We start from the raw sequence: 18146 nt of genomic DNA on the forward strand, positions 1-18146 counted from the left end.
GCCGGATGCCTTTTGTCTTTCCCACCTCGAGACGTCAAAATCTTCTTGGCCGCTTCTGTGACTTCTGTTTGAGAGGGAGCACCCATGGCCTGATAGCTTTTGTGCTGGTTTTCAGATGAGCAGGGTTGCAAATGAGATTTTGTCTTTTCTGCATCTCTGGGAAAATGAGAGAGGCTGCAGATGTCGGCAAGTAATCTTTGATAACCCTGCGTTGCGTAACACAGTAACTTTCAAAAACGCCTTATCAGGTCCTCCATCCTCTCCCCGCACTTTTTTATATTTGCGTTCTCTATCTGTTTATGGAACTGGGTTTTCTTTCTCTGCCGATGGTGACTCATAATTAAGGAAGTTGGAGAGCAATAAACTCGACTCTGTTGTCTCTCCGCTGCCCTTTTCACCTTTCCTTTCCCCCGAGAAAGCCGTGTCAGTCACGTCCCCCTCAAGAGGCATGAACATTTTATGCACACCCCCCTTCTTGTGGAAACTCTGAGGGTGTTTCGGTAAGGACAAGAAGGGAAAGTCCTGTTGTTGTCAGGTGCATAGGACCCCACCCCTCAACGTGGGGAAGGGGAGTCTTTGAGAGCCTCTCCTGGGACGCAGCGTGCAGCGGATGAGAGGAAATGATTCACCCTTTGCTCGCTCATTAGCAGCTTTGAACGAGGTCAGCGAGAACTGGAGGGCCGGACACCCAGAAGGGGAGTTGGTTCCAGGTCACAAGAAGTCCCAGTTTTGTCGTGGGGAGAGACGGGGAATGTGACATGCGCTTCCCCCCATGCCTCATTTATTATTTGAAAGATTTGCAGCTTTTTTTGAGAACCGTGCTCCACAAAGCAGCTCACCACGCAAAATGCAATCGGCACCGGAGTTCAAATACAACGCAAAGCTGTTTGGAATGTCTGTTCCATAACACTAGGAGGGTGACCACCGGAGCAGAAGTAAATTAAAGCACTGGCGACAATAGAACTCTTCCAGACCCTGGCAGCAGAGCCCTGGCTTTATAGCCTTATTTCAAGCGGCAAAGGCCTCAGGGAAGGCCTATGTCTTAAGGCCCACTTAAAAGTGCAGTGGATGGGGCCTGCCTGCCTAGCCATGGGGAAGGGCCATACCTCAGTGGCAGTAGCACCGGCTTTGTATGGAGAAGGTCCCAGGTTCAATCCCCAATGGCATTTCCAGGTGGGTGCAAAGCACTTTAGAGACAATACTGAACTGGATGAGCCAGGAGCATCCATAGCACAGTGTTATGACACCTGCTTTGCATGCTGCGTAAAGGTCCTAGGTTCAGTCCTGGGTAGGTCTAGAGAAAACTCTACTTTGAAACCCTGGAGAGCTGCTGCCAGTCATGTAATACCAAGCCAGATGGACGGATGCTATACGATAGCGTCTTGTGTTCCTTAGCACTCAGATTCTATAGTTGTGGGGCCACCGCTGTGAAGGCCCTGTTACAAGTCTCTGCTCTGTGTGTGTGTTATCCACATGCATGTGATTCTAAATAGCCCTGGTTGAACTGCTTTTTGGGGGGAGGGGGCAGGAGTCGTGTATCAAACACCACTGAACCCCTTTGGGGGGAAGTGCATGGTTTTGGGTGTACAAAATACAACCCCATAGGCCGGTCCCCCAAAAGTCACTCTCTTGCCTTCTCACACATGCCACAAATACCAGAACCAGAAGTGTATCGGTGGCCTGAAAAAATCCTGGCTTCCTTGCCTGGTTGCCCTGAGGTCAGAGGTGCGCAGCTAGAATGATGTAGACTGCAGCTGGCGGGCCCTGGGACTAAGAGGGCTTGGAGGGTCACCTCTATTCTCTCGCTTTCTCCCCACCCTCAGTCCCCAAACCACAAGGCCAGTTGGATAGCGAGCAACAAGAGGATCCCCTTTGGTCTCTTCTGTGTGTGCAGGCATCCTTCCTCCTCCCCCCCCCCGCCCATCCCTCCCTCTCATCTGCCCTTCTAAAGCAGAGTCTGGTGTGAGGGGGCTGGCAAACTGGGTTTCATGACTAGATGGCAGATTTTCTCCAGTCCTGGGAGTGCTTCTGTAATTGGCAGCGGGGGGTGGGTGGAATATATTATTTAGTATTTGGCAAAAATGGGCCAATCCAGTCATAAAACTGCCTCAGGAAGAAAGTACAGGTCTGGATTATTCATCAGATGCAGAAGAACTTAAAAATATGAAAACCTCATGGCTTTTTAAACCACCTCTGTGTCTCTGAGTCTGCAGGGATGGGTCTGTTAACAGACTCATAAGAACTCTGTAAGAGGAATAACTCAGACCGAAGAGAACTTTGCCTGCACTTGCTTCCCTATGATGGTATCCATTGACCTTATTCCAAGTCAGATCATTGGTCAGTCTAGGTCTGCATTGGCCTAGCTATGGCGTAGGGTCATAGCTCAATGGTAGAGCATCTGCCTTGTCCCAGGCTCAATCTTCAGCATCTCCCAAGTAGGGCTGAGAATGTCCCCTGCCTTGGAGAGCTTCTGCAAGCCAGTGTAGACAATACTAGGCTAGCTAGACCAACAGGCTGACTCTGTACAAGGCAGCTCCCTCTGTTCCTAATTATCTACACTGACTGGCAGGCGCTCTCCAGTCTTTCAGGCTGCGGTCTCTCTCAGCCCTACCTTGGAGGTGCCAGGATTGAACCCTGGGACCTTTTACATGCCAAGCAGGTGTTCTACCACTGAGCCAAGGCCCTTCCCAAAATAGGCAACAGTACTTTGACAATGTGCAAATTCAAGTGTTGTACTCTGTCTCCTGGTGACCTTCTTGGACCAGAGTTGACTGTCTTTTTTTTAAGCCAGCTTTTGCCAACCTGGTGCCCTCCCTCCAGATGTGTTGGACTGCAACTCCCATCAGCCCTAACCAGCATAAGTCATCTGCTTTTGGGAGCTGATAGGAGCACAGCCATACTGGCTGAAGCGGATGTGCACCAGGTTGACAAAGGCTGCATTAAGCAATTCCTTCTTCAGCACGCCAGAGAATTTCCTTGACATTCTGCTCTCTTCCTGTTCTGATGAAACTCCCTGCTGGATCACGTAGGGCGCTGAGACGTGAATGAATTGGTATGCCTGGAATCGCTGCTTCTTTTTCAAAGGAGTGTTTAATTTAGCAGTATGAGACTTGCGACTCCAGTGGATCTGGAATGAGGATTATTAGCTTACTCACCAAAGTGCTTTTGAGATGAGAGGTCTTCTCTCTCAATTTGCATAGATTGGTCTTTGCCATGCTGAAATTGAATCACCAACCACACTCACTGCAACAACCTGGAAGATGAAAGGAGGAAGGCAGGGAGGAAGGGGCAATGGAACCTTTAAAAAAAATATATGATGTAGCCACATGTTGGTTTGCCTTGTGCTGAGTCGGCTAACTCAATATTGTCTGCCCTGACTGGCAGCAGCCCTCCAGGATTTTTGCGAAAAGAGACTTTCAAAGCCCTATCTTGAGATGTTGCCAGGGATGGGACCCTGGGGCCTTCTGCAAGCAAAGCAGATGCTCTACCATCTTCCACCTAAACAAGGAGGACTAGACAAATTCATGGAGGAGAGGGCTATCGATGGCTACTAGCCAGGATAGCGTACTCTTGCCACAGTTGGAGGCAGCACTGCTTCTGAACACCAGTTGCTGGAAACCACAGGAGGGGAAGAGGGCTCTTGTGCTTGAATCCTGCTTGCTGGTTTCCTACAGGCATCTAGTTGTCCGCAGTGAGAACAGGATGCTGGACTTAGATGGGCCATTGGCTTGATCCAGCAGGCTTGTCTTATGCTCTAGAGCAGTGTTTCTCAAACATGGGTCTCCAGCTGGTTTTGGACTATAATTCCCATCATCCCTGACTACTGGTCTTGCTAGCTAAGGATGATGGGCGTTGTAGTCCAAAAACAGCTGGAAACCCAAGTTTGGGAGATGCTGCTCTTGAGCTACAAACCTTCTGCTGTGATTGCACAGGTGTAGATAATGGATGGTGCTCTTGGGTGCCTTGGAATTCCCTCCCTGGAGCGGTTGGGTGCACTTTCTGGCAAACCAGGTCCTTCTTACTCCTCAGCCTGCCCACAAAGTGTATCCCCGCTTCTCCCTCTCTCTCTCTCTCAATGCAGATCCAGCTATGTTCCTTCCTCTAGTTCATGTTGGTTGGGGGTCAGCCCAGAATAACTGAGTTGGGCTCCACCTTCCCCTGTGTGTCATAGACGGCACTGCCCACCTCCATCTCTTCTTGCCCAGACACAGCTCAGAAGGGCGGAGGATGTTTTGGGACGTTTGCTTGGGTTCGGTTTTAGCCTATGAGAGCAAACTTTAAAAAGTTCCTGCCACAGGAAATGGCAGTGCTGATGCTGGACGGGACTGACCACCGTTGCAACCTCTCATGGAGGAGCTTGAGTAGGAAAACAGGGCTCTTGCCAGTCAGCCATGGGCGTGGGAAAGCTTCCCAGCTGGCACCAGTTTTGTCCCAAATAAATGGATCTGGTGTGCTGGGGAGGCTGTTTAAATGGTAGGTAAGGAAGCGGCACAGTAGGGCGTTGGCAGAACTTGCGTCCACTTGCAGTTGGCCACTGTGTTTGTGCTGGCTTGGACCTTGATGGCTGACTTCTTAAAGCCACTTGGAATATGGCTTCGATTGTAATTTTAATCCTGGCGCAGGAGGCGGGGGGAGTGAAGCAGAGCTGAGAGTAAGGATTGGGGAGAGATCTACCGTATTTTTTGCTCTATAAGACTCATTTTTTTCCCTCCTAAAAAGTAAGAGGAAATGTGTGTGCGTCTTATGGAGCGAATGCCGGCTGCGCGGCTATCACAGAAGCCAGAACAGCAAGAGGGATTGCTGCTTTCACTGTGCAGCGATCCCTCTTGCTGTTCTGGCTTCTGAGATTCAGAATATTTTTTTTCTTGTTTTCCTCCTCCAAAAACTAGGTGTGTCTTGTTGTCTGGTGCATCTTATAGAGCGAAAAATACGGTAGTTCAGTTCAGATTTAAACATGCGCCTGATTTTGCTGATTTGGAACACATTGTATATACTGTCTTGATTTTCAATAAATTACATGGGGGGGGGGGAAATAAAGCTGAACCAATGTTGTGCTTTTCAAAACAATAGGCAAACTGAAACACAGCCATCTTTTGAAACTTTGCACTTCTCTGAATTTGGTAGTGCTGTTCTCCAGCCAAGCAATGTGTACAAAAATGCATATACATATGTTTGAAAATGCATTATGTTAGGGGGGGAATTGCTTGCAAAAAGTGTGTGTATTAGTCAAAGCTGCATATAAAAATATGTTTATTGTGAGACATTCACGCTAAAATGCCAGTGAGATTTCATGAGAACTTTTTTTTTTAAATGTGAATTGTTGTGGAAATGGGGGAAATTGAATTTAAGTTTGGAAATAGAAGGAGCTTGGAAAAATGAGATTTACAGATTTTGGCATGACTGAGATAAGCCACCTTTCTTGCCTTCACCTGCTTCCTTGGCTTGGCCTCCTTAGAAGACCCTTGTTTGCCATGGTTCTGTTTCCACCTCTTTTGGAATAGCCTCTGTTGAGTGCAGGGAAGGGATGCTTGGAGGCTTCTTCGCCTGGGGGAATTCTCTGCCAGCGTTCTACATTGCTCTGCTTTTAAACCAGGAATCCTCTGCGGTTCACTTCCAATCACACGGTGCATTTTAAAAACAAAAATTATTATGAAGCTTTCTGCAAAAGGTGTCTCATGTTGCAGGAGCTGTAATTTTGCTACAGGGAAGAGTTTTATAACCTCAACATTTCAAACATGGCTTTTTTTTTTTAATCATTTAAGAAACTTTATATAATTTAGTCTTTAACTGTACAATGCCAGGGAAAATAAATAAATAATGGAGCTGAGATTTCCAGCTCAGAGTAATCTTAATTTTTGCATGTTCCTTGCAGTTGTTTTTTTGTTGTTGTCACTGCTACGTTTGCATCCCTTTGCTCTTGTGTTTTTTAAATGTCCTCCCCACTGTTAATCTGTTCTGTACAGAGAGTTGGGAGAAACACTTTAAAAATTCAATTCGTGCAAGCGTGTGAAAGTTAAAGAGAGGAGTGCCTAAATAATAGTGACAAGCAAGAATACAGAAGCTTAATAGCCTCTTCTTTCGTTCTTGGGGTGATGTGCTTCCTGCTTACCCCTTCTTGGCTGTACATGCTAAATCTCTTGTAGGCTGGATCTAGGTGCAGTGGATATTCCCTATTCCTTGATTTTTCAGGAGATCAAAACGTCTGGTTGTCCTGTTCTTCCCACCCCACTGGTGAACAAAATGGGCAACAATGCAGTGCCATTCTGCCGATACATTAATAACCAGCCAACTTGTCTCTATGGATTCATTTCCTTCTAATTGCCATAAGATTCTTTTATTCAATAGGGAAGAACTCTCAAACCAAAGCCCTCTGCCTTTTCCACTTCTAATATTGCCTTTTCGTTTCCAACATTTCAGATCGCTGGATGGCCGGCTGCAGGTATCCCACCGAAAGGGTCTCCCTCATGTTATCTATTGCCGGCTCTGGCGGTGGCCAGATCTTCACAGCCACCACGAACTGCGAGCCATGGAGATGTGTGAATACGCCTTTAACATGAAGAAGGATGAAGTCTGTGTGAATCCATATCACTATCAAAGAGTGGAGACACCAGGTACTATAACGGGCCTCTGTTGTTGTTGTTGTTGTTGTTGTTGTTGTTGTTGTTGTTGTTGTTGTTTTAGTGTTTGTGTAGAAGGCTGGGACACTGGAAGCCGGAGCAGGTGGTGGAATTGCACCCAACATTGTACAGGAATTGCACCCAATACTGCTGACCTTGTTGTTCGACTTCTTGCTGACATTTGCTCCTTGGCTGTCTTACCTCTTCAGTGCTACCTCCAGTATTGGTTCCGAGGCATACAGAGATCCCAGCTGAGTTTCCACCACTGGATGATTATAGCCACTCCATTCCAGAGAACACTAACTTCCCAGCGGGCATAGAACCTCAAAGCAACTACATTCCAGGTACGGTATGCTTTGGCCCAACAGAAGTGGTGTGCGGACCCTTTTAGTTGGGTGGATGGAATTACAGCTCAGGTGCTCTGTTGGCAAGACCAGAGGTGACCAGGCTCAAGGCCTGGGAGATCTACATTGTCTCCTTTGACTAGAACCACCCGCTCCCCAGGTCTACCAGACCCAGGTACAAAAATAATGGTGAGCTGTGAATTAAGCAACAGATGGTGGTATCCAACTCAAGGATTTCTGCTTGTGCGATGGGTGTGTTACTCAGTGTTACTTTGGATTCAGCCCAGAGTGCCTCTGAGCGCATGTTCAGTCCGGGAATTTGTGATCAATACCAGAACTAAGAACCAGATATCCACGTCTGGTGTCCCTCTAACGCCTGAGTATTCTCTTTCAGCCACCTGGTTTGTTGGGGGTGCGGAGACCTTTTCACTTGCTGCTATTGTCATTAAATAAGTAAATGTTGCTAAGCAGCTGGGAATTGGAAATCCTTGCTTTGATCTACGGCAAATCACCCCAAGATCTTCCAGTCAATCTGGCCTATTTTTTGCCCACCTCTGGGCTTAGACACTCGGAACACATTAACATTTCTGCTTCTATGTGTCGCCAATCTACCTATTTTGAATGGAAGTAACTTTAGCAATGAAGGTTGTCGCCTCAGGGCTTTCAACTTCTTCCTCCTTTTCTCTTGCTTCCGAGCAGAGAGAGAAAGACCCTGTGTGTCTTAACTCATTTTCCATTCCCAGTGAATAAAGGAGCATGGGGAAGGAGGTCTTCTGAAAATTAACTCTGGAGTCTAGAGTGGGCTCAGGATAAGGTCCTCGTAAGTCCTGGACTTTAGAGAAGCCTCAGTTGACCCGTCTGTAAAAGGGGAAGCTGTAGCTACTGATCTTGCAGCATTTGCTCTAAGGAGGTGATGGATTATAAAGCTCTTTTCGAGACATTGGACAAGGGCAGCATTGTTTATAAATATCTGCTCATATTTCCTGAATTTTGCTTGATTTTTATGACATCTCTGTTTCTCTCCCCACCCCCTGTGCCCTGCCCCCCCACTTGCAGAAACACCCCCTCCTGGTTATCTGAGTGAGGATGGAGAAACCAGTGACCATCAGATGAACCATAGCATGGATGCAGGTACATCATGCTGGAAATTAATATGTGGCATTTGATGGAATTGTGCTCATCTCTCTTGTCATTTTAGTAGAATAATCTACCAGAGTTTGAAAACTCCTTAGAAGTGATCTCTTTCCCAGTCTCTTGCACTCTGTATATGGGGGTAGCATGCAGCCACATTTTACTTGGTCATGTTGATTAATTTTAAGAAGTCCAAGTTAGGTCTGTTAATTTAAATGAGTTTACTTGGAGGAAAACCTAGCTGAATGCCACCCACTGCCCCTTCTCCACCTGGCTTGGAGTCTTCCATCTCTCTTTATTTATTTAGGCTGTCATTCAAACCCCTGATTCATTGTGCCTAGAGGTGGGCAGGGCAGTAGTGGAAGAAGGGAATGAGATCTCTCTCTGCCCAGCCCGGACTACTCCACCAGCCTATGCCCATAGAGTGATGCTGGCATCCCTCCTCTGGCATGCAGTTCTCAGTTCTGCCTGTCAAAGGTGTGGACTCCCACTGGCAGAAGCCCCATATCAGGGCACTGGGGAGACAGCATCATGCCTGATCCGGGCCTGATTGCTGCACCCCCTCCAGGCTGGCACAGCATCCTCCCCATCTCCATTTTGACCTCCTAACCACCTTGCATGGTTAGGTTAGCCTGAGCAACAGTGACTGGCTCAAGGACACCAAGTGAGCTTCATGGGCCGAGTGGGGATTTGAACCCTGGTCTCCCAAGTGCTAGTCCAACACTCTGACCATTACACCACCTTGGCTCCATATGGCTCTTCTTTCCATTTACAGCTGAAGAGGAAGGGAAAAGTTGGGGCAAACACAAGGGCTGGTCAAGGGAGAACTGGCGAGTTGGGAAGAGAGAATGGGACAATCCACGCCAACACCCCTGCCACGTATTGTTTGCCATCTCCCTCGCCATAGCTGGGGCTGAAGAATGCTTGTGGGTTTCTAAAAGGGGAACGAGTGACACATTTATCGTCTTTTGCCATAAGCACACAGGTGGGAGGAGGCCGGCGTGGGATTGCTGGTAGGCCTCACGCTCAACCCTCTTTGGTACAACACCATTGGTGTGTGCAATTATTGGCCGTGTGGTTGGCGTCTGTCTGAAACGCTATACGGGGCATGCCTTCAGGGCCATAATTATTTGAATTGGCTTTGGCTTTGAATGTACCATCGGAGTGCCCTGTCCGCGTGGGAAAACATACAGTTTTTTAAATCTGAGTCTTTGATTCCTAAACAGATGTTTTCCATGCAAAATACAAAGGTAGAGGGGACGCGAAGAATGGCTCAGGCATCAGTGGCATGTGCTCATGGAACTGACATGCAGCAGGTGTCTTGGTCCATGCTATATGGTGAAGGCTTGAGCCTCTAGTGCAGCCTTTTACAACCCGGTGGACTCCAGATGTCTTGGACAGCAACTTAGCTGTCACCTGGGATCAGCCATTCAGTCATGGGGAGAGATGGAATGCAGAGTTCAGTCCATCAGCTTTGCCCAAAGACCAGCTCCTTCAGGCACCTCCTGCCCCTGAGCTGTGCCAGCTGGTCATTGTAAGAACAGTTTAAGAACTGGTGCCCGAGTCTGATGTTTTATTTGTCCCTCTTCCCTCTCTGTCCTTTTTTCCTTGTGTGTCATTTAAAAAAAAACTGAATTGCAAGCCTGTCCAGATAGCGACTGTCTCTTGTTTTGATTGCTGTATGTAAGCCACTTGAGAAGCCTTTCTTGGCAGAAGAGCAGGGTGCAAATGCCCCATCTCACTCTCTTATTTCAGACAGAAAGAAGAAGTCCTCCTTGCTTTCTCTTTGGGCATGGGAAGCCCACTAGGCCAGTGATGGTCAAACTTGGCCCTCCAGCTGTTTTGGGACTACAATTCCCATCATCCCTGACCACTGGTCCTGTTAACTAGGGACGATGGGAGTTGTAGTCCCCAAACAGTTGGAGGGCCAAGTTTGGCCATCACTGCACTAGGCTTTAGGCAGCAGAAGGAGCAAGTACAGTCCTCGCTGGCTGCCCTATAATCTGCTGGTGGGCACTAACTTCAGCTGCAGGATGGTGCCCTGCTCTCCCTGTGCCAGCAGTGTCACCCACCCACCTGCTGAAGAGGCAGCAGTGGGATCCCAGGTAACTCCCAGTTAGAAGTGCCTCACGAATTTTTCTTCAGACTTGCCCAAGAACTTCCTCAAGCAATTGTTGTGGATATGAATGTCATCACTATTTTAAAAGCACTATAGTAGCGGTATCAACTTAATTCCTTCATTGCAGGGGGGGGGGGGTTTGGACTAGATGACTCTTTAGGTTACTTGCAACTCTACAGTACTAGGATTCCGTGTTTCTTCTTGGGCAGATAGTATCTTAGCATAATTGTATCTTCTTTCTCTCCCCACCCAGGTTCTCCAAATTTATCTCCAAATCCAATGTCCCCTGCACACAACAATCTGGGTAAGGACGGTGCCGCTTGGGCTTTTTTGAAATCCACATAGAGGTGTTTCGGGGATGGCCTAGGCAGTGATATGAAGCCGGTGGGTGGGGCACCTAACAGGGAAATGTCTTGCAAAGGCAAGTGGTGGTTTGTTTTAATAATTAGTTTAAGGCTGGATTTGAAAGAAGCTTCTGACTGCATGTTATGACTTAACAGAGAATTGCATGAAAATTCTCTACAGGAGGTATCTAACACCTGTTAAACTGGCCAGAATGTTTAGATCTAGGCCAAACACCTGTTGGAAATGCGGGGAGGCAGAAGGCACAATGATCCACATGTGGTGGAACTGCAGAATAATTAGAGAATTTTGGGAGATAATCTACAACGAACTTTAAAAAAAATGTTTACATGTTCATTCCCCAGGAAGCCTGAAGCCTTTCTGCTAGGAATAATGAGCAATGAAATCTCAAAGAAATTTGGGAGAATTTTTATGTGTGCAACAGTAGCAGCTAGAATTTTAATCGCAAAGGGTTGGAAAGGAGATGCTACCCCATCCAAACTAAATTGGCAAAACAAAATGTGAGATTATGTAGAACTGGCCAGATTATCAGCAAAGTTTCAAGAAGTTACTGATCAAAAATTTAATAGAGAGTGGGATGTGTACAGAGTTGATTTCAAAGAACATTGCAAAAACGTAAATCCGTTGGCAGGCTTGGAGTGACTTTCTGCGTGTAATAAGATAATTTGATAAAATCAATGTAACTGAAATAACCTAGAAGAGACAAAGCTTAGTGTGTAGTCAAAGGAAGGAGCTTGGGAACCACAATGGGGGATCAGAGGTCATGTGGAAACCAACTACAAATTGTTACCTACAACAAGCACTAATTATGGAATGAATGTTTGTTTATGTTTTTTTCTTTTCTTTCTGTTGATTACTTTGTGTTGTGTAGTTTTTAAAACCAATGAAGCATTAATATTTGCTCCTCTCAAATTTTCACTCCTCTCCTTTCTTGCAGATCTCCAGCCAGTCACTTACTGTGAACCTGCCTTCTGGTGTTCCATCTCCTACTATGAGCTCAACCAGCGTGTTGGGGAAACTTTCCATGCGTCGCAGCCCTCCATGACGGTGGACGGCTTCACCGACCCTTCAAACTCTGAGCGCTTCTGCCTCGGGTTGCTGTCGAACGTCAACCGCAACGCAGCAGTGGAGCTCACCAGGCGACACATCGGTAGCGTCTCTTGCCTCGTTGCATCCGAGGAGAGTTTGGTGGTGGAATTTGGTGGAGAGTTTGGACCACAGGAAGCCACACTATCCTCCACCAGGGCCAGGGCTTTTTCAGTGATGGCTCCGGCCTAGTGGAATGCTCTGTCCCACAAGACTAGGGCCCTGCAGGACTTGATCTCCTTCCTCAGGGCCTGTAAGACAGAGCTGTTCTGCCTGGCCTTCAATTTGAATTAGTCTGACCCTCTATTCCCTTTTTCCTCTTCTATGAAGAAACCCTTTCTGGGACCCCACATTTAAATTCTTCCCTGGTCTCCTTGCTGGCCCTAGAAGGACCAACTTGGCCAGTTAGCCCCGGTGATCATTTGATGTCTACTGACTGGGTTCCCCCCCCCCCCCCATGACTCCTGAATTTTTGAATTTTATTGATATTGATGCTGCATTTTATGTTGTATTTTATGCTGTTTTTAAGTCACATTTTAATCAATGTTTTATCTTTGCTGTTAGCCGCCCTGAGCCCAGTTTTTAAACCAGGATGAATAAATTATTATTATTATTATTATTATTATTATTATTATTATTATTACTACTACTACTACTATCATCTGGCTGGGCCACCCACACTTGGCTACCTCAGAAGCTGGCCGTGAAAATTAATTATGAGCAACCATGTGACTTATTGGGGGGGGGGAGGCAGGGATAAAATTTAAACACCTGAATTCCATGCAGGGTAACACACTAAGTGTCTCATCCAGCCCAACCTTTTGTCTGTCCACAGTGGCGGGGCAGGTGTCCCCAGGGTAGCTTCCAAGCCATTTGAGAGCAAGAGAGAACCATTGCTTCTGAATGTGTCCTTCCTTGCCTTCTGACTGCTTTTGCCCTGACTTTGCTGCCCTGTGTTTTCCTAGGGAGAGGAGTGAGGCTATATTACATCGGAGGGGAGGTGTTCGCTGAGTGCCTTAGTGACAGTGCCATTTTTGTCCAGTCTCCTAACTGCAACCAGCGCTATGGGTGGCATCCAGCCACTGTGTGCAAGATCCCACCAGGTAACTCACGAGTGGCTTTCCTCCTTTGTTGCTGCATGCCTGCCACTATTTCTTTTGTCCCTGTGAAGGCCTCATCCACCAGCTGCCATGACTTTTGAAACTCTGCAAGGGAGGAATAGATGTGGTCTCTTTTTGGTGGATGTGAGACAATTGCCAACCCTCACCTGTAAGATGCCTCCATCTGTGTCCATGCTACCCAAACTACAGCATTTGGGGTGCAGCACCCAATGCCCCAAGAACTCTCATTTTTTGGAAGCTCTATCCATTTCTCCAGAACAATTTTCACTGACCAAGTTTCACCAGTTTTCAAGCACAGCCAAGTTCTCCGGGTCCCCCGTGGATGGGTCAATGGCAGCTGTCCAAACGACATTGATGGGGAAGTCTTCTCCAGTACCAGAGCCCACCATGTCACCCACTCCACTTCTGGGGAAGAAGTCTCCCTTTTCTGCGGCAATGCAAAGATATTAATTCTGCAAATCTTCCATTTGGGTCCATGGCAAGGGAAAGGACTTGAACACAGGTCCTCAAACCGAACTTATTTTGCTCCTTAACTGGGCTTTCATGGCAAGGTCCTTCGGAACAGCTTTCCTCAAGTTTGTGCCTTCCAGGTGTTTTGATCACTGGGAGCTGCAGTCCCAAACATTGAGAGGGCACCAGCTTGGGGAAGCTCCTGTACCGTTGAATTTGTAGATAGAACTTGACAGGATATATCCTAGGGATTGCAGCTTCCCCTTCATTTGCCTTCTGACCTCACTATCAGAAGGCTGTGCTTGTGTGTGTATCTGTAGGCGTTGGCCTGAGCTTGTGCCTAGATCAGCAACTCTGCGCCTGCCAAGACTTGGGAGTTCATCTGGTTGGGGCGCTGAGCAAAGCGCAGCAACGCTGTCATGTGTTTGACAGCCGACGGGAAAAGTTTTTTATTTTCCTGCCTCCCTGTGCTCCAAAGCAGCTGTGAAACTTTTTTTAAAGAGAGGGAGTTTTAGCTCGCAGCTGGGCCCGTGCATCAAAAACTTGGACTTCGGAGGAAGGAGCTCCTCTGAATGTTGAGTGGGTGACGAAGGGAGTGAACGGTGTTTTGTGTTTGTTTGTGTGCATTAAGAACTGACTGTGCAGCTTGCTACCAGAACTGAGCGCAGGTGCTTCCGCCATGATGCTAAGAGCATCTTCTTCTCCCAGGCACCCCCAGTCTCCACTTGGCAATGGGTGTGGGTGAAAATTAACCTCCATGGGGAGGGACTTGGGTTTTAGTCTTCAGCATCATTTACTGCTGGGCCAGGCAGACTTCAGGCTTAGAATGCAAAAAAGAGCCTGCTGGATCAAGCCAATGGCCCATCTGGTCCAGCATCCTGTTCTCACAGTAGCCAACCACATGTCCCCAAAGGAAACCCACAAGCAGGACCTGAGCATGAGAGCTCTCTCCTTCCCTCCTGGGGTTTCCAGCAGGTGGTATTCAGAAGCATTGCTGCCTCTTGACTGTGGAGCATAGCCTTTGTGGCTAGTAGCCATTATCTTCCAGCAATTTGCCAAATCCCCTTTGAAAGCCATCCAAGTGGGTGGCTTTCACTGCCTCTGATGGGAGCAAGTTCCATAATTTAACTATGTGCTGTGTGAAGACTATGTATCTGCCCTGAATCTTCAAACACTCTTCCTCTCCTGTTAGAATGGCAGGGTTGGGGGGTTTTTTTGGGGGGGGGAGTGGAGAAGAGGATGAGCTCGTTGCATTATTATTAAACATTACAAGGTTATGGCTGGCATTTTCAGGGTTATCACCTCCCTACCCCGACTCCTCTTTCGATCAGAGGGCTCATCTTCCTGACCTCGCAAGGGGTTTGAGGCAGGTGTCTGCAGGATGGTGCCTGCCATTGTGTTCACTGCCCTTGCTTCTTCTTACAAAGTTCTGGCTTGTGGAGGAGTGTGTTGTCACCTCTCTCTCATTCAGCAAATAAAATAAAATAAAATCTTTCCATGTGTCTCCGCATTTCACATTGACATTTGCCCTGATCTTGTCTTCAACAGGTTGTAACTTGAAGATTTTTAACAACCAGGAATTTGCTGCCCTTCTGGCCCAGTCTGTGAACCAGGGCTTTGAAGCCGTCTACCAGCTGACGAGAATGTGCACGATCCGAATGAGCTTTGTCAAGGGCTGGGGGGCCGAATACAGGTCAGGTCCTCGTTGTTGTTGTTGTTGTTGTTCTTGTTCTTGTTCTTGTTAATGAATCCATACCCTGCCTTTCTGCAAAAGTACACAAGGCAGCTTGCAGGAGACTGGCAACTGTACAAAACAAAAGTCAAATCTAAAAATGGGGGCGGGGGGAGAGAGAGACACTCTAAAAGCAAAACAGACTAGCAAACAAAACCAGCAGCAAGATAACGCAAGATCCATTAAGACAGGCAGGCCCCAAAGTCCTGTTGTGCTGTCAAAACAAGGCAGCTCTGTATGTGGTGCTGGGGTAGATAGAAAAGAGGGGGGAACTGTCCAAATCTCACTTTTTGTGGGGGCTGACTCAGCTTACATGCCCTTGAGAAAGGGGAGCTGTGGGAGGGAGGGGGCATCAGTGCAGGAAATCCTGCAAGCTTCTCCATTGTGGATAAGGCAAGGATGGCTGAATTCTCCAGGTTGGGGCCCTGGTGGTGATGGAGTGTCAGGGCCCCTTCTGCTTTAGCTGCTCAATCCGTCTTGCGTGGGGACTGTCTTCTCTCTCTTCTTTTTAATCCATTGTATTGGGGGCGGGGCGGGTAGGTAGCTAACTTGTGACCCTCCAGGTGGTGTTAGACTACAACTCCCATCCTCCCTGACCACTGGCCATGCTTGCTGAGGCTGATGGGAACTGGAGTCCAGTGACTTCCGGAGGGCATTGCATCGATCACCCCTGCTCTGCACGTTTAGAGTTGGAGTCTAGGGGACTAGGAGATGGAAGGAATCTATTCCGAGATTGGACATGTTAATAAGAGTGTGGTGCTGATAACCCTAAGGTTGCAGGTTTGATCCCCATAGGGGCATAGCTGTCAATGTTTTCCTTTTTTTAAGGGAAATTCCCTTATTCTGAATAGGATTCCTCGCAAGAAAAGGGAAAAGTTGACAGCTATGCATAGGGGACAACTGCATATTCCTGCATTGCAGGGGATTGGACTACATGATGCTCAGGGTCCCTTCCAACTCCACAATTCTAGGAATTATTTCTAAGTAAGCAACCATTTTGCACCATGTGAGAGGCGAGAGTGTTTTCAGTTAAGAACCTAAGAGCCTTGCTGGATCAGACCAGTGGCCCATCCAGCCCAGCATCCTGTTCTCAAAGTGGCCAGCCAGGTTCCTGTGGGAACTCACAAGCAGGATCTGAGCACAAGAGTCCTCTCCCCTCCTGCGATTTCCAGCAGCAAAGACTCAGAAACACTGCTGCCTCCGACCATGGAGCAGAGCGTGGCCATCATGGCTGATGGCTACTGCTTGTGCACCCCCTTGCTGGTAACTCTGGGGGGAAAGAGAGGGGGGAGATTGAACACAGCCTAATTCTTGCTTGGTTGAAGGTGCTGTGCAGACAGGATCAAAGCCAGGAAGATTCTTAAAGGGCACTCTGGGTCCCTGTTCCTTGGTCTTCTTCAAGAGAGGGCTCCCCATCAAAGTCTCCTTGCAGCTGCGCCTTTGCAGACCTCCTCCTCCTCCTCCTCCTCCTCCTCCTCCTCCTCCTCCTCCTTGCAAGTGACTGGAGATGAAGCCCAGAGCCGAGGCCTCTCGGGTTACCCCCTTCAACTTCTCCAGATGTCTGGAGTCTATTTTGTTTTGAAACCAGCTTGCTCCCTCCCTCCCTCCCTCCCCGCTTGCCGACTGTGTTTCGTCTTGGCCGAGGGCCAGGGCTCTTAATGAGATCCAGATGAGTGGGTTGCATTGGGTGGGGAGGGACTGGCTCTCATTCGGGGATGGTGCTCCAGTCCAGAGTGCCTTTTGCTCTTGGTGCGATATGGCCGCTGTCCTCCAGTGAGTTAACTTTGGCATCGCCAGGGTTGCTGCGTCTAGTTGGGTCTCTGTCCCAGCGCAAAGCTACCCCCGCTTCCCAAATCACTCGCCTTTGCTGTTTTTGCTCTTCAGGCTTTTGATTTGTACAAAAGATGCGCTTTAGGGAGCCATGTAGCTGCACAGAATGAGCTTCCCATTCTGTCCCCACCCCCTCTCTAAGTCAGTGGCTTGGGAATGGGTGTGGTGATTCTCTTTGACAATTACAGGGTAGCCAAAATAGGTTTTGGGTTGTGCTTGCAGAGACAGGGGAGGTGCTTCTTAACACCTGCAAAGCTTCCTGGGAGGGTTTACAGCTCTACAGTGTTCAGTCTATGGACTCTGGCACACAAATTGGCATCCCGAGAAACCCCTTTCCTTTTTATTTTGTTTTTAAATATAAGCTTCCAGTCCTCAAGGCTGTGGACAGGGGCTTACATGTGTGTGAGCAGAGGGGCAGCTAAAACCTTCGTGTAGCTCTTTGTCAAGTCTGCACAGTTGAAGACCCACCCAGTGAAACATTGCCTGCCCTCCTGCCCCCCATGTCTCAAATAAACCTCCTGTTTCTGTCTCCCTCCCTTAGATTGCAGAAAGGGTGGCTGCCCAGCTGTTGAAAGGCCACGCAAGTTCTGGGGGCTGTGCAGGGCTGCCTCCCCTCCCCCCGTTGATTAGTAGAAGCCAAACAAGGGGGTGCACACTTTAAAATATGCAGCTATGGAACTGACACAATCTGTGCTGGTTGCAGAATTCCTGGCACAGAACTTTGATAGCTTCTCTTGCGATTTTTAGTGTGGGGAGCACATAGCCCTGATTCTCATTCTTCCTTCTCCTCGTTTCTAGGCGGCAGACGGTCACAAGCACTCCCTGCTGGATTGAGCTTCATCTGAACGGCCCCTTACAGTGGCTAGACAAGGTCCTGACCCAGATGGGCTCCCCCAGCATCCGCTGTTCCAGCGTGTCTTAAAGGAGCCTGGAAGCAGAAGCCTAGACTTGCAAGCGGAATCTGTTTTAACTCCTGGCAAAGGGCAACCTAAGTCAGTCCCTCACCTGAGAATTTACCTCTCTTTGTTTTTTAAAAAGAAAACTTACGGATCGCGTTGAAAACGAGCATTTAGGGTTCGCCAGTGACGTTGTGGCCGACAGTCTCTTGAGGCCCGATGCCACGTAGTGATGGCTCCTTCCTCTCAGTGAAAGATTTTGCTCTGGCGCTGCTTGAACGAACAGAGGTTTTGCCATTGCAGTGCCTCGTGGACCTTGCCCAGACAGTTGGCACTTCAGTCGTAGAGAAATTTTGGACTATGGTAGAAGATGTTTTGACACACGCTGCCAAGTGTGAGTTCCAGTGAAGTGGAGCAAGACTTGCAACTTCCCTTGCAGAGGTTCTGCAGCTCACGT

The 18146-nt window shown here is 48.1% G+C and overlaps 1 protein-coding gene across 1 annotated transcript in view; it reads left to right on the plus strand.

Annotated features, from left to right (window-relative positions):
- SMAD3 (SMAD family member 3) overlaps positions 1–17733 on the plus strand; it is a 58403-nt gene extending 40670 nt beyond the window's left edge. Inside the window, exons 2-9 of the mRNA XM_079954338.1 lie at positions 6418–6611; positions 6827–6961; positions 8018–8092; positions 10465–10515; positions 11512–11724; positions 12626–12763; positions 14780–14924; positions 17592–17733. Of these exons, the coding sequence (XP_079810464.1) occupies positions 6418–6611; positions 6827–6961; positions 8018–8092; positions 10465–10515; positions 11512–11724; positions 12626–12763; positions 14780–14924; positions 17592–17715 (1075 nt within the window). The 3' untranslated portion in view covers positions 17716–17733. The remainder of the gene's footprint in view (positions 1–6417; positions 6612–6826; positions 6962–8017; positions 8093–10464; positions 10516–11511; positions 11725–12625; positions 12764–14779; positions 14925–17591) is intronic.
- The last annotated feature ends 413 nt before the right edge of the window (positions 17734–18146 follow it).

The sequence above is a fragment of the Podarcis cretensis genome (genome assembly GCF_951804945.1).
Source record: "Podarcis cretensis genome assembly, chromosome: 14".
Lineage (NCBI taxonomy): Eukaryota > Metazoa > Chordata > Lepidosauria > Squamata > Lacertidae > Podarcis > Podarcis cretensis.